Source organism: Aspergillus tubingensis (assembly GCF_013340325.1).
Source record: "Aspergillus tubingensis WU-2223L DNA, scaffold_2, whole genome shotgun sequence".
Taxonomy (NCBI): domain Eukaryota; kingdom Fungi; phylum Ascomycota; class Eurotiomycetes; order Eurotiales; family Aspergillaceae; genus Aspergillus; species Aspergillus tubingensis.
The window spans coordinates 1,199,569-1,222,524 of record NW_023336276.1 but is presented as its reverse complement, the minus strand read 5'-3'; the positions used below and the strand labels follow the sequence as shown (position 1 = coordinate 1,222,524).

Here is a 22,956-nt window from a genome sequence, read left to right as displayed (position 1 = left end):
ACTTTCCGATGAGGATTATCGCGGGATGGCAGATGGCGGAAACTCTTCGATGTTCCACTGCTGAGTCAGGATCCCGTCTCCTCTTTCTTTTTTAAGGTCATTAAAGTTAATTAAGACCTCAAGTGAATTTATTTCCCTCTCCCTCTTCTTCATCTGCACAATTGGTTCAAATTGAAATAGAAATAACATCCCTGCCAGTTTGACAGATGTGAGGTGGGCGATCACACGTGGTGAGAAGCAAGGAGGATAAGTAATTGAGTTGGCACATTGACTCCCCTCCACCTGATAGGAACTATACTATGGAGACAGCAGGTACAACATCCAGATTACTACAAGAGCATATGCTGTGCTCGGAATTTCCCTCTTATTGTATCCTACAGTCTGGGGCTCAATTGTGAAACAATCAGATCCCTGCTCTATTGTCCTGCTGCCGGTCATATCAAGGTTAAACAAATGACTTGCATATTCCAAGCCTCGCTTCTAGAATGATGACAACGGCGAACCCATCTGTCAGATTCGGGGTATATATTGACTTTGTGCGAAGGTAGATCGTATTGGTACCAATAAGTACCACCTAACTAGTACTAGTATTCTCTTGAGAAATGCAACGATGCCAACGAAAGGGAGAAGTACTAAGCAGGCCACCCATGCTGTATACTACTCGCAAATCAACTAAACAATTACAACATATCAGCATAACACACAACTCCCCAACTAACCCAGCTTATTCCACTCCCCAATCGTAAACTGCGAATTACACATATTCGTCAACTCCCAAGTCTCCGCTCCCAGCACAACCTTGCTCCCTTCATCCTCCCACTCCCCAACAGCGCCCGCCACAAACAACGCCGCCATGAAATGATCATCCGTAGCATGCGCATCCCTATACTCAGGATGCTTCATCAACCTCGTCATCGCACGCCTCATCTTCGGCCCACCAGAACACTTAACCATAACATCCTCGACCGCCTGACGAAACTCCAACGCCCAGTCCTCCGGCGGCGTCTCCATCGCAAAGGTATCACGGAAGCGCAGCATCGGCGCCCACCGATTCCGATAGAGGTTGTGCACGGCACCGCCGGTGCCGATGATGAGGTAGTTCTCGCGACGGAGATGGCGCAGCGTGGAGCCGACTTTCATGTGGTAGTGGGGGTCGTAGCGGGCGTTGGAGGAGATGAGGGTGGTGGGTGGACAGGCGGCAGGAAACATGCGGATGAGGATGAGGTAGACGTCGTGGATCCATTCGAAGGTGTCGTTGCCGGAGGCTTTGAAGCCGGCTTGGTTGAGGAGGGAGATGCATCGGTGGGAGGTGGGTAGGTCCGGGTTGAGTTTGTAGTCGACGTATTTGGACGGGTGGACGTAGGCGACGGGGCTTTTGCCTGGGTTAGGGTTCGTGGAGATTTCGATGCCGTCGCCGTGGCAGGCCCAGTGGGCGCCCTGGTGTTGAGTTTAGTGGCGATGCTAGATGAAGATGGGGAAGAAGGGGTGATGATGTACCATGATGACCACGCCTTTGATGCCTTGTGCTAGGGCTTCGTCGCCGCATTTCTTCCAGTAGTCGGCTGAGGTGGACTCTTCGCCGAGCATCATGGTCGAGCCATGAGAGAAGAAGTGGACGGGTGTTAGTCCTATACGTCGTAGTTACTTAGTATGCGCTGCATAGATCCACTGTGGGAGTACGTACCCATGTTGGTGTCTTCTTAGTGTGCTATGTAGTTAGTGTTGAATGACAATGCTAAATATTCGGCATATACTAATGCATCCTATAATAATGTCGATTAAGTCTGCATGCTGATGCTAGTCTGGTTGGATGCAACACGGGCACTTATACAAAGCCTCATGTCGGGACCATCGGGTCGGCGGACCACAAACCGAGAGGTCCATCCGAACAGCGCAACTCCGGCCCCCGAAAGCATTTCCGGGGTTAAGGTGGTCCCCACAACTGGGGAAGAAATATACTTTGATCATCTCGTAACGTGTGGGGTTGCTGAACCTGCCGGGGTTGCCGGCATTCTCGACTCGGTGGCAACTGGGATGTTCATCACAGCTTACTCTTTTACTATGCCCATACTTAAGACAGCAATATGTCGCATTAATATGCCATAACAACATGTATAAGAAGGAAAGATCAGTGATATATGCATCCCAAGGGTATCTTTGTACAACAACAACAGTGCAGTCGCCTGAGACATGGAGGGCTCCAACCAACCCAGACCAGTCTATGCATACACCCGTGCCCAGCCCAGCCCAGCCCAAGCCCTGATTAAACCGAACATTGAAGAAAGCAAGTAAAGCAAGTTTTGACCCGGAAGAAATAGTGTCAGAAAAGAAAACTCCAGTAGTAGACCATCCGGCAGCACCCAAGATCTCCAATACTCCCCGCTAAAAAATCAGACATCAGCGGCAGAAAATGCGAAACAGAAGCTAAATGGAGTGTTTTGAGACAGGAAGACGCAGGCAGTCACACGTTACGCGTGAACGTCACTGCTGGCCATGTGGCCCTCGTGATTCTTCAGGAGCCTCATCTGGAAGAGGCTGGGTTGGTGATATAGGTGCTCTTTCCGTCGGGTCGAGTTCCTGCTCGGATTGTTGGCGCACGGCCGGCCCCCGAGTAGGCTCGCTGACCGAGCCATCGGCGTCCAGCGCCGCCTGAGATTCAGAGCCATGCTCACCAGGCTCCACAAGCGCTGCAGCTTCAGGGTCATATCGCAGCTCATAGTTGCCATGACTGAACCCTTGCCCATCGGCTGCGCTCCATGGAGCGGCAGTTCGTGTTTGCGGCTGAATCACCCTCACAGGCAGGTCATCACGGCCCGGCGGAACACGCTGATTCGAAGTTGTTGTTCGTGAACTAGGCTCGTGATATTGTTGCGGTGACCAGGTCTGTTGACCACGGCGTCTAGCCGGAATAACCGTGACTGGCAAGGGGGAGTCGGAGCCTTGTCGTCCAGAACCAGGTCGCAATCGTCGATGGAAGCCAAACCTAAAATCATGCCTGGCATGTAAGCTGTGCTCATCGTCGCTGTCATCCAAGGAATGATGCTGTGGTTCCACTTGAGCACCTGCGGAATTCCCCTCTTCCTCGGCCTGTGCAGAAGCGACTTCTCTTGGTAAAGATGCCCGCCTTCGCTTGAAAGGATTGAGCAGCGCTCGCCACCTTTTATCCACGTGCACAATTTGAGGGGATTGCTCCCGAGTCTGTTGTTGTGCCAGCGCATCTTGCGCCAGGCCGGCTTGCTGACCGTCGGTGGTCATCTCCTTCGCGGCCACCGCTTCGTCTATGTCTTCATCCTCTTCCTCCATGTGAGGCATGGCCACCGGTGGAGTGGGACTAGAAACCGGATGATAATGTATGTTGTATACCGTGCTGGCCGCGCTGGTTGTGTCAGCGCGACTGACAGGCGTTATAGCTGCTGGGGGAGGAGTTGGTCGGGGCGCCATGCGCCGGCGCCGAGGGTCCATGGGAATGTTGTGCTGTTGGTTCTCGAGGTTCGACTGCCAATTACGACCAACCCTCGTACGCAAAGGTCGATGAGCCAATCCCATCATGCCTCCCCAGCCTGAAGATGTTCCACCGCCTCCGCCTCGATCATGGCCGTCAGGGTTGTAGCGCGGCCAATCGACCTCTTCCGAAGGGGTCACTTCCAACATCTCGTCTCCATCAAATATTTCGCGTCCAAGTATTCCATCCTTCCTTTCATCGCGTTCTAATGCCTCAATCCGCTCCACCCATTCCCAGACCACGACACTCGCTGCTGCCGATCCAACCCATCTAACATAAGTACCCCATCCGGCAATTTTCGGTTTTGCGATATCCAGAACAAAAAACACAACGGGTATAAGAATCGCACATAACGAGAGCAAGGCCACCAGACAGATATTCCTCATTTTCGGATGGAAGAAGGCGAATCGATGTTTCGAAAGCGAGTAAAAGATGACCCAAGCGGCGTACAAAAGGTTGAGAGCAAGTTCGAATAGATAGCTGAGAGCGGGGATCGCGTCCTCGTATAGCCGCGGATGAACGGTGTCGGTCTTAACCAAGAATTTGTCGAGGATACTAAACGTGGTATCAAACACAATTAACGCGAACCCTGCCCACTTGATCATGATTTTCTCCTTATGTCGAGGGAACAGCCGAATCAAAGTCTGAATCTGGGCCAGCCACAGGAAGGTGCTGGAAATGATTCTGACCACCCGGATCTCCATACCGTCGATGACCTCGTCCGCCAGCGCTTCGGCATCGGAATACCCATAATAATATTGCTGTTCAGCCACACGAAAGGAGTCGACAGTCGCAATGGTGAGTGATACCGCGACTAACAAGGCCGCGACCTTTTGCAGCCACGGCCGACCACCCACGCCAACCACCGACGAATTACCACTATACGAACCGCTAATCATACCATGACGTCCGAGAAAGTTTGCACCGCCACCAGGACCCCCAACATAAAACGTCCGCGGCGTGATAAGAAGTATTATAACGAGAAGATAGCTGACAACGGTCGTACAGCCCATGGCATACAACGCCGGGGTAACGGAGGAATAGAAAGGATCGGTGACATCGAGCGCGGCGACCGCATGGGCCGTGGCAGTTGGCGTGCCCGTGCCGGTACAGATGGGATCGTAGATGGCATTTTCGGTCAAGGCGATAGAGTAGGAGCGATTCAAATAGACGTAACCTGCAAAGCAGCCGCCGAAGCGCCGCGTCAGTGTAACCGGACGGAAGCGAGTTTGTTTGACGGGCCGCATTCAGGCCCAGCACGAATCCACATACCGGAACTGGGTAATAGAAAAGGCGTGCAGTCCGCTTCATAAGTCCTGGTGGTCGTTGTCGTTGGTTGAGCCCATATTTGGCGAGGTGTTAGATGAGCGGGTTCCCCCATGGTCGGCGGGGACGATTGATTTCTCCTCGGAGCAGCCCTCAGACCCCTACGAGATGAGTCGTAATGGCTATCATCAATGCCCTTGTCAGAGTGGACCCGTCACATGTGGCCTTTTCAAGCAACCATCATTCCGGCGGGGAAGGGTGGTGCTGGTAGAAGAAGACGGGCGGGACAAGCAACGAAGGGCGCGAGAGTCGAGGCGAGAGCGAGTTGCTTTATCCGATGTTGGACGGGCGGAGGAAGTCGGGGGAAGCTGGGATGAATGGGAAAAGGGGGGGCGGGGAGACAGGTTTCGAGAAGATCCGCGTCGGGGTTTGGTGATCGGACAGAAATCTGGGAGGGATTTGGGGGGAGATGAGGGAGCGAACAACAACGGAGCGTAGGGGAAGCGGTGCTGCGAAAGAGCTGAGGTGGTAAGGGTGGTACACGGGATGATACGTCGTGGAGAGTAGCAGGCGAGGGGGAGGAGGATTTGGCAGCGCAATAGAAAGATCCGCCACCCGCGCGGTCCAGATTGCCGTCGCCAGTTCGGCTCTTCTTGTACACCGCTTGCCAAATCTCCACCTCAACAACTACTTAACTATACTTGTTTCTTTCTACTGTACAGCTATCTTGTTCGAGATTATTGCTAGAGTTTCGGCAATGCAACAAATGACAACTGTCTTTGATGGTGTTTATGTATATACAGGTTGGCTAGACCCCCAATTGTAGGTCCACACCAGCAATCATGACAAAAAATCAACCCGCGATGGGAACCCAAGCATAAGACGAAGGCCACGAGGGAGAATGTTTGACTGACGGTCGATCACATGGAGACCTCAGCCTCCCAACAAAACAAGCATGGTAGTACAGGTGGATGAGAGAGGACCGGATTTACCCAGATCCCATGCACTGCGTCCCCTATTCAGACACCACTTCCGTCGTACAAACATCCCCATTACTCCACCCCCCTTTATAATTCAAGCAGCGATCAGGGTTTCACACCCCACATTCTTCCCCCGGAAAAGCCCCTACAGCCTTCCCATCACCTCGGAGGTGGTCCGTACGACATCTGCGTCGGAGGCAAGTATGGTGATACCAATGCTGCCCCCGTGGCACTGGCATATCTCCCGCGTTCTTCTTCCCGTTTCTTGACCTCGACCTCGTTTTGGATGAGCGTACAGCATGTGCAGCACGTTGCTCGCACGCAGTCGGAGACAATATCCCCTTCAATCTGATAGGCCTTTCGCGTTCGACGGCGCTGGTACGCCGCCAGAAAACCTGCGACAGCTTGTTAGCATACTTTGCCGGTGCTGAAGACTGACGTGAAAGGTGCGCACTTACATTGACAACCACAGAGCAAAGCCATAACAGTGCAGGAGCTATTGCACGTTTCATACCCGAGCATATTTGTTGGGTCTTCATTTCTTGACTTCATAGAAAGTCGATATTGCGTTTTCCCGAATAGGACGCATGGACAGAGTAGCCCGAGACAGCATGACCCAACATCATAGCATCCGCACATGCTAGTGCGCCAAGATCCGCCTTTTATCTCAAGATCTGGGTGAGTTATTTGACCTGGACGATGATATGCCATGAGATCAAATCCTACAGGTGTTGTTGGCGCCCCGTGGGCGACTGGAGGGGGAAACTGAGGTAATTGGGGCGAATGTAAAGGATTCGTGTCTGGTACAACAGCCATAGGCTCTTTTTTCGGTAACGGCTCTGCCATTTCCAGGTCCCTTTTGACTGGGAGAGGGCCTGGGGATTGTGGAGGCTGTGCGTATGAGTATTCGGGCACTTTTGGATTCTGCTGAACTTGCTGGATCTCGTCCGCGTACGGCGCATAGTTGGCTGGATGTTGCTCGAGATTCGGTCCGCAAGGGTAGCCTTGAACGGCCATATCTTGCTGGTACTGTTGCGACTTTTCGTTTAACGGCGGTTGAAAGTGCTCCATGACAGTCTGTGGTTCTGCTGACGGGGCTGCCGCTGGAGGCGTGATCTCATCTGTCAGTCGGCTCCCTGGAGCGTGCATTTCCAATGGAGTTTCCATATAAGAGTATCTCGGATTGGGGCCCAGATTGGCCGTATTAAGCTGCAGTTGTCTGTTCATGTTGGCGGTCGCTTCTGATCCCTGATCGCAAACCCGTAGACCCGTCTACAGCTCCAGACACTATATTCCCAGTGCACAGAGCTTTCCGGCTCTTTGACCCCCCAAGAGAAAAGGGCTATCGCAGGGGTGAAAGGTAATTTCAGATCGCTCAAATGCGGTCGTTCCGTAGGGATCTACATGTACCGGCGAGGCGTAAACCCTCCGCTCGCAACCCGGAGGAGAGAAGCATCAATAAGCAGCACAGCACAGTGAGTGTGCGAAGATGAAGTTCTTCAACATTCAAGTAGTAATAACCAAGTCACCAAATCCAGAACCAAAGAAGAACAAAAAGGAAAGCGAAACAGAAAAAAAAAATCCAGAAGCACAACCCACAACCACCAGGACAAGAAACCGGAAGGCAGCGAGATTATAACTAACTAAGCAAAGCAAGTATAGTGGCAATTGGGTGATCACAGTCGCCGGAGGTGGAGAGGGGATGGCATGGCGCTTGGGAAAGGAAATGGATGGACGACAAGCAAGCAAGCAAATTGCTTTGCTGCTGCGGCGGGGGGAAATCAATCATACGTATTGTAGTTAGTTATTGGCCAGCGAGTTAAGCGTCTAAGCACAAGTTGCGCCGAACGAACCCCTAGCGCTGCACCCTTATGTGGCTCTGTTCACACGAGTGATGAATCCTGTTGGTCTGGCGGTCCTTCGGATCATCCTGTTGGGTCCCGAAGCACACTTTCTCTTCGATTCTCATCACATTTTCGCCGGTCGGCTGGCGTCACATTGGATGGTTGCCGACGCACCATTCCATTCCATCCCCTGTCTTTTTTTCCTTACTCTCCCCTCTTTCTTTCTCTCCTTCGTACGTAGTTCCGTGACAGTTGCCGATCACAACGCTCCTGGTTGGCTCGGTTGCCAACTGTTGCTAGTAGCTCAGTACTAAGTAGTTACCGGGGGTGAATGCGTATCCGCCTATTGTGATAGTAGTTTCCCTCCGGAGAGAATATCCAGCCGCTGGCAGTCGTGGTTACTATCGTCTGTTAGCTAGCCTGCTGGCTAAGTATGTACCTATGGTCACTGCGAGCGCGAACTACTACTAGTAGTACTTTGTAAGCGGTTACATCCCCGTATGCACCAGTGATGCAGGCAGAGAGAGCATGGTGACCAGCCGAGTTGCAGTGCATGCCATGCCGCTCGGGAAAAGGCGTAGCGATAACATGGCATGTACGCGGTAAGTTCTGGATCCGTAACGGCTTGGAGATATATCATCCTGCATCTAGACTATGAAGTACTAGTTTGGCGCTGAGAGCTCAGCTGGATCCGATCCATAAGCGTTATGAACCTCCGGATAAACATTAAGTAAGACTAGGATGGATGGCCATTACCCCTCATTCATTCAGATAACTGGTGAGTGAAACTAGTGCCCCTGCATCAGAGCAGCATATTGGTCACTTTCCATCATCACATAGAGTACAAAGTAGCTAATAGATTAGGAAGGATATCCTCGGTTCTCTCACACAGCATCACGTGATACATGCGTACACAGCCGTAATGCCTAAGGCTACACTCACATGCCTTCAGGTCTGGTGTCTTGGCGCCAGGGCTGGATGCGACAGACTATTGCTACCACTACAGATGATCGTACTGCATTCTATGCAATAAGAGAAATGAGGTGGACACGTAACAGACTAGGTCCCGTCAAAAGTTGATACTCTCAGAGAGAGTAGAACAGCAAGTGCAGTGCCATTGATGCATTAGTACACTATCATACCAAAAAACACGATGAAAACAAATGCCAAGAAGCTTGATTTATCCGATTTCAATCTAACTCCTCAGCATCTATGGATACTACTAGACTAGATGCATCTTTAGCAAACGGATCAGTTGAGTTTAACCGTTTCAGATTTATGCAAAGGAACTTCCCTCCAACCCGTCAAAAGACATCAACCGGCGTGTAACGAGCGCACTGGGCACTCTGTGGCGCAAGCCCCATCCATTCAATTCCCGGAACGAAAAAAAGAAAAGCTTAGGGTTGACCGCAAACTCCACTTGCAAGTATGTAACTCCACTACTCTATTTGGTCTGCTTCTCCATACTATTCGGTATGTTCATTGCGAAGAATTATACCACCAGAACTGTGAGGATATGACACTTCTTTCACGGTTTTTTAATGATAACTATGTTCCTTCGATAGAAACAACAATCTCGGATAATTCCCTTGATGAATGCAGATGCAACGGTGTGAAGAAACCGGTTGCTGACTGTTTCACAGACAAACAAACAAGCGTAACAACAAAAAAGAAATGAAAAGACAATATCGCAGCATGACTAGTCAGATTTAAGCCTCCAGCAAATAGGAGTAAAATATCTCAAGCCAATCAAACCGCTTGGAAACACTCGGAGATATCCCCTAAAGTCATCAAACCTTGTCATCGGGAAGCTCCAGGATGGATTCCTCCCGTGGTCATCTGCAAGTTTCATAAACTCTGAATTCAGCCACAGGGTAACAGTTGGGCATTTTGACAGATTTTTTCCCGCCTTTCGCACGGTTTAAAAAAAAAAAAAAAAAAAAAAACTAGCATGGCAAGTAAGCACGGAAGAATGTCGATCAATCGGTCCGAGATCAAGAACAAGATAGAAAGTTTGTTCCTTGGTAGAAAAGTTCCGCTACTTCTTAGGGCTCTATACTAGAGAAGTAACCTAATGAACTGCAGCAATTCACGATATTGAGTAGGCCTCTTCAGGAAACGTCTTCCAAAAGAAAAAAGGGTTTCGAATCGCAGGCAAGTCGCGATGGAGCAAATGCCTTCGAATTAGGTAGCAGTGAGTCACCTTTCAAGCACAGTGTCTATATAAATGGCTCGAAACCCCCCCGTTGTGTACTTGGTGATCAGGTCAACTCTAGCCAAGCACAAGAGTACTACTACACGTCTTTACTATTCCTACTTCAGTGAAATACGAGAACGACAAACAAAGCTGCAGAAACACCAGGATCAGGTCACAACATCCCGGCAAGATGTTCGATAGTTTCAGCGGACGGTATGCCGATCAGTTGAAGTTAATTACGGATGCTCTGGACCAAGCTGGAATCAATAACGTACTTTGGGGCCACGTCATTGAGCAGTTCCTCAAAAAAAGTGTTTCGTGGGTAAGCACACTCCCCCGGTCTCTGACAATGGTCCCTGGTTTTCTTTTCTCTCTCTCTTTCTCTCTCTCTAACATAACTAATAGGGTATCGAATGCATCATCCACGATGGAATGGCCGAAAAAGCATGCCAGACCCTTCTGGCTGCGGGGCTCGAGGCATGCAAAAACGGGGAAGATTGTCCGGCGACGAGACATTGGCAAGATAGGCTGGACGCTGTAGCGCATGTGCACTTTGAAGCATTCACTTTAGGGTGTGATATACCTGTGGTGTTCTGGGAAAAGTCGTCTCTTCTTTGGGCGTTCCCCGACTTACCATCGTCTCCTCCTTCGTCGGATGATCCGTACTACATGCCAATCAGGATCCCATGGACCTACTACGATAGTAGGTCGCAGCGTCCTCCAATAGATTTGACTCCTGCAAGGATGATCAAACCAGTCAAGATTGTTGAAGCCCTGATATGGCTGATGTGTCGGGACCGGAATCCTAATGAGGGATTGGAATGGGGGTGGGAGCATCGGTGGCAGGAGGTCTTGGAATCCTGGGTGCAGAAAGCTCCAGGTCTTGCTGAGCATGGGCTTTTCTGCCGGAACGAATTGCGACCCGAATTTCTACCTCTTTGGGACTACCTCTGTGGTGGTGAAGGTGAACAGACCCCCAAGAAGCATCGTGCACACTATTTGGGGCTCCAAGCGAAGCTTCGTGCGGAAAATGCTCTTCCAAGCTCACCGCAACCAAAGAGAAGAACAATTGAGGAAATTGAACATCAAAAGTGGAAGGAGTATCAGAAGTTCGTCAAACGTTACAGTGGCAATACTCCTTGGATTGAAGAAGACTAATTCCGAGGTGGTACTACTTACTACGAATGCATTCTGTACTTTGTTCCCAACCCTATGGCATCTCCGCAACCCATGTCACACCATTCGTAATGAATCCTAAGTATTACATATAAGAATTTGTACCAGTTCCGGATGATTTGAACGTACTTTCATCGCGATGTAGTTCTAGCCTCCCCACGATAATTGTCATGAAACAGCTTTCCGGGTAGAGTTTCTCACACGGGGAAGTCGGAAAGGAAGCCGGGGGAGCTTCGGTTGGCATTGGTGTCAGAACACAAATGCAAAGGTACTAGATAGTAGAAAGCATACGGAGGATTTTCAGAATTTCACCACACGAGGCCCGAAGCTGATATGCATAAGAAGAGGCCTGGTCGTCCTCTTCTCTTTGAGCGATTAGAAAGATCTCAACATCGAACGATGACGCCAAACGCAGAAGAATACACTGCTTGGGAAGTGTGGACGCAGTGCGATCACACCATAGCGATCAGTATCATGCGCAGCAGACAACTTGATGATATCAAAATAGTCGTAATTGGTGCGCAGTCCATTAAGCACAATCTCCCGGCCCTGGCAGAACTGTATACAGTATGTATCCTTGACCGACTTATTCAACGCAACCCACCCATTCCTTACGAATTGAGCACTACCCCCTTTACACATTCAAAAACTCACTGACTCGTCCGATGAGCCGTACGAGGCCAACACGGTCTCTGTGGCAGTGTCAGGGCAGGGGTCGATTCCCCGGCAGTCTTGCTCACCAGCCGCGTTTTCCTCCCAAGTGGCACAGATCGCGTGTTATACAGAGACCCTTTCCGTGGACGCGACATTTTTGTCGAGTTTGTCCCAACTCCCGAGGTGAGTGACTACGCTCTCCGGCTATTCATGAGCGCTGGATGCATTTTATGTTTCTTTTCTTTCTTTTGGTACTATAGCTTTTGTATTTACCGGCCTCTGCCACAAGAGTCGCCGACTTAGGAAACAACGCATACAGTATCCCATGCTCATCTTTATTGGATGCGCTGATCGATTATTTCTGGCGCTCTTCCGACTGGTCGGCAACCACAGAATCAGATGATTTTCCGTATCGTCTGGTCGAGATGATCCCAAACTTTTCCAATAACATCCCCCTGGTAACCAATGCACAGAGACTTCTTGGGCGAATTGCACTGGCTCGCGCATATCAGAGGAATTGGGGACGGAGTTTGAGATGGTGGAGAAGGAGATTCGGTTTCAGCTATTAGCTAGTGATATGGGCTGATGAGTATTTCTATTTTGTTTGGTTGCTTTCGTTTATTTTTGGATGGGCGGTAATTTGTGCAGAAGCGACGGATCTTTGATTATTGAATTTGCTTGATATAATTTGTTCGGCTGGAGTCTTGTTAGTGAAGGGAGCTAAAAATTGATGTATTGAGTCTGTTAACTATTCATTTCGTTCAACAATCCCACGTCCTCTGGGATGGCCTGTCCGACCGGAGGTGTTGGTTGTTTCGGTTCTGGTCTGCTGATGGGAATTTTACCAGTCACATTTTGCGGCATCATGGTTCTGTATTCTGTAAAGTAAATTGCGAAGCCAAAAGTGAATTGATGAGTTGTCAGCTCTATGTCAGGGATGATCCTAGTAAATGGTAGATGGACGGAGGGGACGAGAGAGTGAAACAAGAACTTTCCATATGCTGCCCGACGAATGGAAGGATGGACAACGATCACCTGACACCGCTGGCATTGTCCAATCCGTGCTGTGTTCAGTTCTACGTGCAAGGGAATCAGGATGGGGTAGTGTCAATCTCAGATGTGACAGGAACACTTTTTGACCGGACTGGAGCAATCCGGCAAATAGACAGCATCAAGTTAGTACCGATAAAGTACTAGAAACACTAAGAGCTGTGAGTTAGATGGAATGAGTGGATGGGTGTTGAGAGAATGCCAGAATTCGAGCCTTTAGTACGCTGAAGAAAACAAAGTATATAGTGGTTGACAAGAATACCGAACACTGTCTATCTAGTATGTACACAATATGGCAGGCACCATTCTATCTATGCACAGTATGCGATGGTTGGTTTACAAGGACAAGCGCTGATGCGAAAGCATAATTGACGTGTCGACAGTTGCCCCATCAATAAAGTCATTCATGAGAACAATAGTCCTCTCGGCCCGAAGTCTATCCAGAGCATTCTTTCTAATCCAGGGCAAAGTTTGCATGTCAAGCATCCCCTTGGTCGACGTGAGACAAGAGCTAGCCGCTGCTGCAGAGAAGACGCTGTAGACAAGCACTTCCTTGATGGACTGGGAGGTCGCCTGGCATTGCAGGATGGTCAAGTCGGAGTCGGCCTGTCCCTCGGTAGTCATGGACTCAAAACGGTCAATTATCGAGTCGGCGCTCAGTGTTGCGTATGCTTCAGCGGTCCAGCTATCGTACTTGTCGGCTTCGATGACAACAATCAGACGAGTCCCCGTGCGGCGCAAATCCTCGATCGGTTGTTCAAAGCACTCGCGTGTTCCCCATGTGAGGGGGCTACGCACAGCCCTGGCACACGCCTCGTTAAACAGGTCTGAGATCTCGTCTTCTGTGGGCCGCTGGCAGTCTGCCACAATGTTATCCCATCGGATATGGATTGTGACAATCTCCGTTTGGTTCTCGTCCAGGAAGGCAACCTGCTCGCGGAGGAACTCGTCAAAGGCAATACCGGGGATGCACGCATGCTGGAAGTAGAAAGTGTCTCGTAGGGCAGACACTTTCTGAAACATGGGAAGGAGCTTAGCTGGACGAAACTCAAAGTACCGTGCGCCCATGGCCAGCATAGTCGAGACGGTTTTCTTTTGGGTGATGGAGAGGCCGTATACGATATGAGGTAGCTTCTTCATGAGGAAGTGGTCCGGGACGTGATTGACGTGCTCGAGCAGAGGAACAAGCCGGCGAACGACTGCCAGCATGTCCGAATCGAGATGCTGAAAGATGGCCTCGCATGCCGTCATCCCATTCATTCCATTGTCGTGCGGCGCAGCCAGCACGAAGCGCGAGAAGGGCTGCTGTGCAGCAGGGGATCCTGGAGGAGCCACACTTCCCATCCACTCCCGATTTTCTCTGGAGCAGATGGTCACATAACACTGATGGCGATCGGTGAGACCAACCTCGCCGTGACCCGCGGCATAGAAGCCATAAGTGATGATGGCGTCCTCTGTCACGATCGGGTGGAAGTCCTGTGTCGCGACCATCGTGCCTCCCTCGATCTTTCCCGTTAGACTGTTAACGTCGTTATGTGCGCCAGCCACCCGTTCTCCATAGCGAAAGACGGTCCATTCGAAGCGACCTGTGAAGTTGCCGAGCCCCTGAATGTGCGACGAGTCGATCTCGAGCTGACGGCTGGTAAAGTTGTGGGCCGCATCATGGAGCACTTCCTGCTGGGGCACAGCAAAGCCGACCTCGTAGCCCGGAACGCCGATGTAACTGTATACAGTGATGCCTTTGCTGGGCATAGTGAGTGGGCGGGTGGTGTTCTACCGAAGGTGACTGAGGGATGCTCGCCTTGGCGCATTGCCTTTCTGCAACTTGTCCCACTTGGATCGGTACTATTGAACTACTAGCCATATTGGGAAGCTCCCTGTTCCCGGCACATCGTGGGATCATCGGATATGATGATATGCCAGGGTGTCAGAGGTATGATATGTCTCGTGATTATATAGCCTGCTACGTAGTTGCCTCTTAATACATCGTACCCATTGATTAGAGTGTTGCATATCTATGGCCCTGGGATCCTCATGTTGTTACTCCGATTTCTATTGCCCATGTAGACGGCGTCCCCGTGAATTACGCTATGCGGTTAGTCTTTTGCCCTTTATGGCTTAGCGCTCCAATACCTTTTCAAGAGCCCTGCCCTTTCGACCTCTTGTCAATAGATGTTCATAATCACAGCATCGTACCATAGGCCAATAGCGAAAATGCCGCACATGCCCCTGGCCTCATCTGACAACCGATGCGAGACTCCGATTATTAACTACACAGCCCTACGCGCATACCAAGCGGCGAACGACCTAGTCACAAGGACGACTGGTGTAGGCATGCATCACAATAGTCATCAAAGGAACCAGGAATCGCAGACGATGAACTACAACTTGTGCTCATGGGTGTGTGAGGCGTGATGTCAGAACCCTTTTCATTACATGTGTTTTGTAAGACAAACATACCGGCTGAAGTGCTGATCTCAGTGATCATATTTTGTCAGCCTCAGATGTCTCCCAAATTTAGTTGGTGTCTTGATCAAGCTTTTTGAAGGCATGCCGACTTAATTCAGAAGAATCACTGAACTTTCCCGACACTACGCTTTCATGTAAATGCGAAGCAAATGACCTGCAAATCTCCATCGCCATTGCGATTCTCATGGCTCAATAAATCCGGACTCTATCTCGTTCAACCGATGTGTCCCCTTCCGCTGGTAAACCTATACTATTGGGGATTTGTCGATTGGGACGGATGTGATCGATATCTTTGCAGCGCCCCTCGCTAATTCGAGGGTCGTGTACATAGCTCTGGGAGTATCAGAGAACCTAGGGTGGAATCTGGGGTTGTGCAGCGCAAATTAAGAGCGAAATCAAGAGGAGATGCTAATAAAATCTTGTTCTCTGGTTAGATCATCCGAAAGAATCTCGACACCTGCAAGCCTGGGCACAAGACCCCTGAGATAGTCTTTGAGGCCCACCAAGGGGCTGCGGAAGTGCGGATGCCGATCTGTACTATCGGATGGCCACCCTCGGCAACCCGAGGGGGCCGGGCCGGCCCCGTGCACACCAAAGGGCACTGGACCTCCGGTGCCCCGGGGCCCGTGGAGTAGACCCTCTTAACAACCCTTCATATAATAATATTAAGATTTTATATACGTGGATTTTCGTTAATAACAAGTACCGAGCATGCTTAGAGCGCCGAATATTTGACACCTGCTAATGTATATCAGGGTCACTTTTCAATCCCCCATTATGATCCATCTCGATCAGCTGAACAAAACTGGTATTCGCATCGCGATTGTCAGTCCGAAGTTTCTTTTGGCTGCTTGGTAGTCCCATGCTGCTGGCCTCCTTTGTTGATCCGAACACAGAGGGGAATAGGCGACCGAGCAAGGATCGCAAAGCGGGTAGGCAGAGACACAAAATGCCCACATCGATTTCTATCACGGACCAATAGCCGCCAGCAGCCATGTCCCCTGTTGCTAAATTGTTAGATAGAGAATCTGGTGGGTGGAGGAAAGGATGTTTGGGGATATTACATGTTGCGTTCGTGCTTGTTGCGAAGATCTTGAGCATTATAGCGCGGTAGATGCCGACGCCTGTGATTCTTTTTGGATTAGTGTTAGTAGTTGAATAGTCCGACGCCGAAGAAAGGCTGGAAAATGAAAGCAGGAACTCACAAGAACCCCACAGAGAACATGAATGTGACTTGGAGTTTCGTACTGACTGATGCCTGGAGCTTCATCACTTTGGGTAAAGGGAGGGCAATAACCCAAGCGTCAAGTACGATATTCAATCCGGCGGCAGTAACCACTAAGGCGTTCGTCTTGACGCAAGAACCGTGGTGCTCTCCATCCCAGCTTGTCCAGTTATAGCTAATAGGCGTGCATTGAAACGCGAAGGCAAATATGAAAGTTAAAGCGTAGCAAACGGAGATGATGCAGGATGCTTTGATAACGCGGCGCATTCGATCACTCGGGAAGATGCGAAGATAGAAGAGGAGGAAACAGATCTTGATGAGGGCGACACATGTGGCATATAAAATTTCTTGGATATAGAAAAGCTAATGGATCTGGTCAGCAGATTGTCGATCCGCGTGTCGGTTGGAAACTCGTACGTAGAGGATTCGAGTGATGTTTTTGAACTCGAGGGTCCAAATATCCTTTCCCAGGCCTGCTTTTCCAACTGAACTCAATTGTTAGAAATGTCAATTTGTCAATGTGAGAGTCGGGGCAACTTACGCAATATAGAACCGGAATTGACGGGCACCGCACAACACTAGGAGAGTTAGATTTAAGGGTTTCGAACCTCAGAGAAGGAGGGTGCAATCTTACCGCGAGGAAAATAGTTGCCCAGTCATCCAAGCCCATCTCTAACTTCGTGATCACAAGGCGTGTATATAATCTCAATGCGACGAAGAACAGAAAGCATAGACCAACTGCTGGAACCAGTATGCTGATAGAAGTGCGGTCTCGAACTGGAACTCCGCATGTGGTATCTGTGACATTGAGCGTAGCTGCAAAATTGTGTTAAATCATGGGCGACTCGCATCTTCATCTATTATCTACTAGCCACTCACTGAGTCCCTCCTTGACAGTGCAGTTTGCCGAAACGCAGACATTCATCTGCTCCTTGAGCTCGACATTCGTACATATACATGTTTGGTTGGCAAGGGTACAGGATGACTGAGGGACAAGCTCAAGCATGCATTCTTCCTGTAGGCAATGTCGGTATAATGTTATGCGAAATAACAGCTCAATTACTTACAGCGCATGCTGGTAAAGACTGGGCTCCGGCCGATGCCAAGTCAGTCAATAATAATATTACGCAGGCTGAGAATAGAACCCCAAGTCGAAGAATTCGCATTCTGCTGCAATACTGCACGGCTGATGCTGAGTTCAAATGCAATCAAGCATGTGGTAGGAAGGCTGAGATGATTAGCGGCGAAAATGAAATTTGTGAGTGATGATGCATGAGCTACTATGGGCCTGTTCGCTTGTTGGAGGGTCTAGTGATTAAGCTAAGCTTTAGGTCTGCCCCTTAAATGAAAGGTATTTTAGGGCGCTTGCCACGACCAAAGCTAACTAGTACAATGTCAGTTAAGTGAGCCATGAAGCATCGAGGCCTCCACCAGTCATTGATCCAGATGCCGCGGGATTTGAGTCCCGCGGGCCGTCAGAGGTTAAAGTTCTCTAGTTGGCCATTACTTATTGACAGACATGACCAAGCGTGTTTCAAAAGCGAGAAAGAATCATCAATTCGTCTGAACTAGCGGTAGGAAAAAAGATAGAACAATCTGGTTCAGCGCTCTATTTCCAAGGCTCTGTTGCCTCCCAAACTGCTGGACATAACGGACATACAATAAATCAAAATTTGTAAAACGTTACAACACGTTGAGAGTACAAGAATGAGCAATTTTCGTCCGCTGTTAGCTTCCGTTCAATCAGCTATTATTTTTAGTACAGTAACATCATCGCAAATTGCTGGTAATTCCCATTAATGCGCCGATCAGGCACCTCCTAAGCACCAATAATATTGACATTGGCCTCGCAGATCAGGCTTAGTATCTCCCTGTTCCCACGACTCAGCGAAGGCAAAGGGTCCCTGAAGAAGCTCCCGTAGTGCGAAGGGAATTTCCGCACTGCTGGGCTCGTTGGTCTTGACAAATTCAACTGACAGAGGATTCGATCGGGTATTAATTTATGGCGAGAAGATCATAGAGGGTGTTCTGTCACTCTGTGTGCCCCTGACGGGTGCGGCCCGTTGCTAACCAGTGTTTGCTTATCAAGTACGTAAGTCTCTTTGAAGGATTCGCGCTAAGTGGAGGTTCTCTCATGTGGAGACACTGTCACACGCTTTCTGCCACTTGGATATCAGACAATGCTTTTTAGTTTCAACATGCACGGTGGCTAGTCTTAACTGGTCACTAGTTCACGGACCAGCGGGAGAACAAGGCCGTCTTCATTGGCCTTGGTGTACAAACTAAGCACACTATCTTGGGGCCAGGAAAACCGGTTCAATGAGTCTAGGTGCCTTTACATTTTAGGCAATTCCAGCCCGGTATCATTTTCATATGACCCACTCACCGGGGGGGAGCAAGGCCGAGACTTAGCGGCAATGCGAGGTATTTGAGGAGCAAGATGGCAATCTGGAGGTGTTCTTAGTTATGTTCAGCAAAAATCAGTCATTTTCATTGATTTTCTAACACAGGACTCGATATCTTGCACAGAATTAGTCATAAGACTGGGTTAAGCAAAATGGTCGTTTATAGATCACCAGTTACCCCAATTCACGATGCGACAAATTTGTCCATTCCGCAATTTATGACACAATATAACCCGGACGATGTAGATGCATCTAAGGCCGTTCATACTGATACATTCTCCGATGAAGCTCTCACGTATGGTGGTCTTCGCTATCAAGCTGCTCGTGCTGCTTGGGGCTTACAGAAGAGGCTGGGCCTACAACCTGGAAATACCTTACTTGCACTTGTTAACAATTCCGTAAGAGATCCATATGTGTCTATCTAGTATTCAGTCTGACTGGAATCGCAGAATGCCTTTGTTCTCCTCGCGCATGCCACATGGTGGACAGGCGCTATTTTCGCGTAAGTAGATGTCAGGTCGCATAATGGAGAACTAGGGTTAAGATTCCGATAGGCCATTGAATACAGCGGCAACCCACCAAGATATATTACATGTTCTCCAGATCGTGAAACCTACGCATGTAGTCACCATCGAGGAGAAGCTTAGCACTGTTCAGGATGCTTTGGCCTCTCTGTCATTAACTGACATTAAGGTTTTGACTGTGCGTTGCAAGGTGGGAAATATGCCGCAGTTTCCGGAAGATGTTACTGGTGAAGCAGATTCACAGTCCCTTCCGCCATATGATCTCCAAGGGAAGAATTCCAAGGATGTCCCCAGTACTATCTGCTTTTCCTCTGGAACCACTGGAAAAATGAAGGGTGTGCAACTCTCCCATTACAACCTTGTCATGAACAGCATCATGATGCGTGCCTCTATGCCTGTCAGAGTTAATTCAACTGTTCGCGAAGTCTTTTTCGCACCATGTAAATCTCCCTTCTTCATAATCTTGCTTTTCCAGGTCTACTAATGCGTTCAAAACTTAGACTGTCACGTTTATGGTCTGACAATAGCGGTTTTGGCTGGCATGTGGGTCGGGGCCCATTATTGCGGCCTCGCGGCTTTCGACTTGGAATCCTTTTGTCGCAAGTCGAGTGAGATAAAGGTTACAGATCTTCATATTGTGCCCCCAGTAGCACTTGGCCTTGCCGCCTCGCCCATCGCTCAGAAGTATGACTTAGCCTCCTTGCAGCGAATTGTCATTTCTGCTGCCCCACTGAAGGTAAAACCTTGAGCTTGATTTTTTAGACTGTGTGTGATACTCACTGTATGTTTTTGCTAGAAATCGGTGCAGCAACTTCTCAAAAAGCGTTTTTCACACACCAGCATCTGTCAAGGTAGGTGTTGATACTTCCTTGTTTCGATAATAGTCTGTTAACATCAAGATCAAGGTTATGGACTTACAGAATGCTCCGGGGGAGTGATTCATGAAATCGATGAAGATGAGAAGGCCTTCGGGTGTGTTGGCAAGTTATTTGCAGGAATGTAAGTTCTGTTGATTGACTCTCTCTAAGCAGCTATTCCTTTTGCTGATGCAATAACAGGGAAGCTCGTCTTGTCGACCCAAAGACAAACAAGGATGTCCCTCTGGGTGAGGAAGGTGAACTCTGGCTCCGCGGTCCAGTTGTTATGATGTATGAAACTCTGTAAACCGTTCAAACTTGCAAGCATGAACGTGGTTAACCTTTCTACAGGGGCTACGTCAATGACAGTGAAGCAACAAAGCGCACTTTCTCCGATGATGGATGGATCAAATCAGGAGATATCTTGAAGCTGGACGAGAACCAGAACTTCTGGGTTACTGACCGTCTCAAAGAGGTAAGATTGTCTCGTATTTTTCCACAACGAGGATTTGGAGCTAAACCATAGCATTTAGATGATCAAATACAAAGGGTGGGTTATAAATTCTTTTTTGAAGTATCCAGCCCCTGGCTAACCACGATCATTCTAGGTTCCAAATTGCACCTTCAGAGCTTGAAGACATGCTTCTGCGTCATTCTAATGTGACCGACGCTGCGGTCTGTGCAGTTTACGACGATGCACAAGCGACAGAAGTTCCCCTCGCATATGTGAGTCTCTCACCAGAGACGGCGGAGCTGCCAAGCTCTGAGAAACAGAAAGTCCTTGATGAAATCCGCTCCTGGATGGACGGCCAATTGGCAGGGTATAAGAAGCTCAGAGGAGGTGTATTCCATCTTCAGAGCTTGCCCAAAACGCCGACTGGCAAGATTCTTAGGAGACTCTTGCCGGCTAAGTTGAACGAGGCACGAGAGGCTAAGCTTTAGTTGCTTTATTCAGAGGTGCCTGTATCATGCTTCTACTTGAAGCAGCTTTTACTGCTTTTTGTTATCCGTTTTCAATTTGACACTCACGGGTGGTTGATGGGTGGTTGATTCTTGACTCGTCGAATAATCCCTATGGAACGGTAATAGTTGTTTGGATGGAAGCAATTGCAAAAAGAAAAGTGCATTATTGAAAGCTAAATCGCTATTTAGTATGCTTCATAGGGTGGAAACATAACATCTAGATGTCTCATACTTGTTTATCTTGCACCTTGACTCCTGACCATTAATGCGTCTGCTTGATCCGGCAGTTTTGGAAGACAGAGCCCAGAGCCAGATTCTCGTATCTTGTTTCTATTTCCAGCCTATTCAATTCGATTGTTCTTTCTTCTTAAATTGTCTTTGAACCTACCTGTCAGCCAGCCAACTACAGAGCTTTAAGCCTGTAACTCAAGTGACACACGGGGAATCGAATCCCTTGCACTTGGATTAGTTGACCATTTTTTGGACCCAAAGGCGGAGGTGCATTCAAAAAAGTGCGTATCGCTAATTGTCGTAAGCTTCCTTGCGCATTTTGAGCAAGTTCTATATAGACTAGTCTGCTACGTAAACAGTTATAATATACTAATCCCTTTCTGTATCCGAGCTTCTCGTATGTAATGCCTCAGATAATAAAACCAAGCTACAGTAAATCTTCGCTCTCGAGATATCTTCACAGTCCAATGAGAAGCTTACTAAACCAAATACAGGAATCTATACCAGCCTTTCTGCACGTATTCCTGAATACATAATAGCAAGGTAAGACCCCCCTGGTTACTATAACTGTAAACATCTGCTCAGTAGAGCTGTCTTTTATAGACTGTTCCCAATATACAGACCCGTAGATCTAGCTATATAATCTGGTTTAAACTCACTGGAACAGTACTAGGCATTTGGCAAATTGGTTTAATTAAACCGGCTGAAGGATATTATTCTGATCATATGCACAATCACTTTACCGCGTCTCTGATCAAGAATAGATGTGAATGAGATACGATCTCCCACAAGCACACGTAAAAACATGGTGGAGATAGTGGGCAGAGATGCCATTGTTTCTGTCTTCTGTGGCTTGCAACTTTTTCCATGGGTGTGATCTATTGTCCTTTGATGTGCAGTGAGCTAGTAGATTTAGATATACTACTCTGTAGCCAGAATTCTCGCTCTGCTCCAGATGACGAAGGGTTCTGTATAGTTACCATAGAAGAACCGTATAGATGTATCCCGCAGTGAAATGATGAGCTAAGAATTCAATCCGATGGTTCATAAGTTGTCGAATTGGAGTAGTAGTAGTCTCATTCCACTGGCAGAATAATCCCCGATTACATATAGTACTAGTATATGATACTTCTGTGCTTATTTTCGACCACGAGTATCCTATAGCTTTGTATTTCCCAGCAAGTAACATTCATTCAGTGAATATCGAGTCACCACCTCGAAATAGTATAAAAAGTCGTTCTGATAGAGTGAGTGCCAGATCTCCAAGCCCATGACATGCACTACCTTTATCAAGCCTGATTAGAGTCCATGAGGATATTCCAATAAAAACGGTTAGTATAGTTTATAAACTGAACGGATACTAATGAAGTATTATGAACGTATAATAGATCAGATTAACCGGTGTGCTGCACGTCGCTAATACTCCTGAACCATCTCCACCTGACCGAGACTACATGAGAATAAGTATTGCTTGGCCAATGGCCAGATGATCCGCTTATACAAATTAACTATCAGAACCAAGACTGGGCCCCTTCGCACTGCATTCTAATATTTGTTATTAATGTTCTACTACTCAGGGGGTGGAATGAAAATGCCGGAACACTGGTGCCTGC

General features: G+C 48.7%; 7 protein-coding genes across 7 annotated transcripts; 2 read left to right on the top strand and 5 right to left on the bottom strand.

The window, feature by feature from the left end:
- Positions 1 to 714: 714 nt before the first annotated feature.
- AtWU_00990 (DODA-type extradiol aromatic ring-opening family dioxygenase) lies at positions 715 to 1,688 on the bottom strand (the record flags this gene model as incomplete). Its single annotated transcript, XM_035496105.1, has 3 exons — positions 715 to 1,437; positions 1,498 to 1,628; positions 1,685 to 1,688. 3 exons carry the CDS (start codon positions 1,686 to 1,688, stop codon positions 715 to 717), a joined length of 858 nt encoding a protein of 285 aa, XP_035351998.1.
- A 793-nt stretch (positions 1,689 to 2,481) lies between these two features.
- Positions 2,482 to 4,883, bottom strand: AtWU_00989 (PalH-domain-containing protein; the record flags this gene model as incomplete). The annotated part of the gene is made up of 2 exons (XM_035496104.1): positions 2,482 to 4,679; positions 4,775 to 4,883. 2 exons carry the CDS (start codon positions 4,881 to 4,883, stop codon positions 2,482 to 2,484), a joined length of 2,307 nt encoding a protein of 768 aa, XP_035351997.1.
- A 1,024-nt stretch (positions 4,884 to 5,907) lies between these two features.
- On the bottom strand, positions 5,908 to 6,975 carry AtWU_00988 (DUF614 domain protein; the record flags this gene model as incomplete). Its single annotated transcript, XM_035496103.1, has 2 exons — positions 5,908 to 6,143; positions 6,207 to 6,975. 2 exons carry the CDS (start codon positions 6,973 to 6,975, stop codon positions 5,908 to 5,910), a joined length of 1,005 nt encoding a protein of 334 aa, XP_035351996.1.
- A 3,004-nt stretch (positions 6,976 to 9,979) lies between these two features.
- On the top strand, positions 9,980 to 10,947 carry AtWU_00987 (exosome component EXOSC1/CSL4 family protein; the record flags this gene model as incomplete). Its single annotated transcript, XM_035496102.1, has 2 exons — positions 9,980 to 10,111; positions 10,195 to 10,947. The coding sequence occupies 2 exons, from the start codon at positions 9,980 to 9,982 to the stop codon at positions 10,945 to 10,947; spliced, it is 885 nt and encodes a 294-aa protein (XP_035351995.1).
- Positions 10,948 to 13,005: 2,058 nt separating this feature from the next.
- On the bottom strand, positions 13,006 to 14,421 carry AtWU_00986 (phosphatidylinositol-specific phospholipase C domain-containing protein; the record flags this gene model as incomplete). The annotated part of the gene is made up of 1 exon (XM_035496101.1): positions 13,006 to 14,421. The coding sequence occupies one exon, from the start codon at positions 14,419 to 14,421 to the stop codon at positions 13,006 to 13,008; it is 1,416 nt and encodes a 471-aa protein (XP_035351994.1).
- Positions 14,422 to 15,879: 1,458 nt separating this feature from the next.
- AtWU_00985 (CFEM domain-containing protein) lies at positions 15,880 to 17,529 on the bottom strand (the record flags this gene model as incomplete). Its single annotated transcript, XM_035496100.1, has 8 exons — positions 15,880 to 16,139; positions 16,203 to 16,270; positions 16,344 to 16,726; positions 16,781 to 16,848; positions 16,905 to 16,941; positions 16,998 to 17,179; positions 17,243 to 17,378; positions 17,431 to 17,529. The coding sequence occupies 8 exons, from the start codon at positions 17,527 to 17,529 to the stop codon at positions 15,880 to 15,882; spliced, it is 1,233 nt and encodes a 410-aa protein (XP_035351993.1).
- Positions 17,530 to 18,920: 1,391 nt separating this feature from the next.
- On the top strand, positions 18,921 to 21,091 carry AtWU_00984 (AMP dependent CoA ligase; the record flags this gene model as incomplete). The annotated part of the gene is made up of 10 exons (XM_035496099.1): positions 18,921 to 19,166; positions 19,218 to 19,270; positions 19,323 to 19,732; positions 19,793 to 20,028; positions 20,089 to 20,143; positions 20,198 to 20,291; positions 20,351 to 20,440; positions 20,501 to 20,624; positions 20,683 to 20,699; positions 20,758 to 21,091. The coding sequence occupies 10 exons, from the start codon at positions 18,921 to 18,923 to the stop codon at positions 21,089 to 21,091; spliced, it is 1,659 nt and encodes a 552-aa protein (XP_035351992.1).
- Positions 21,092 to 22,956: the final 1,865 nt, after the last annotated feature.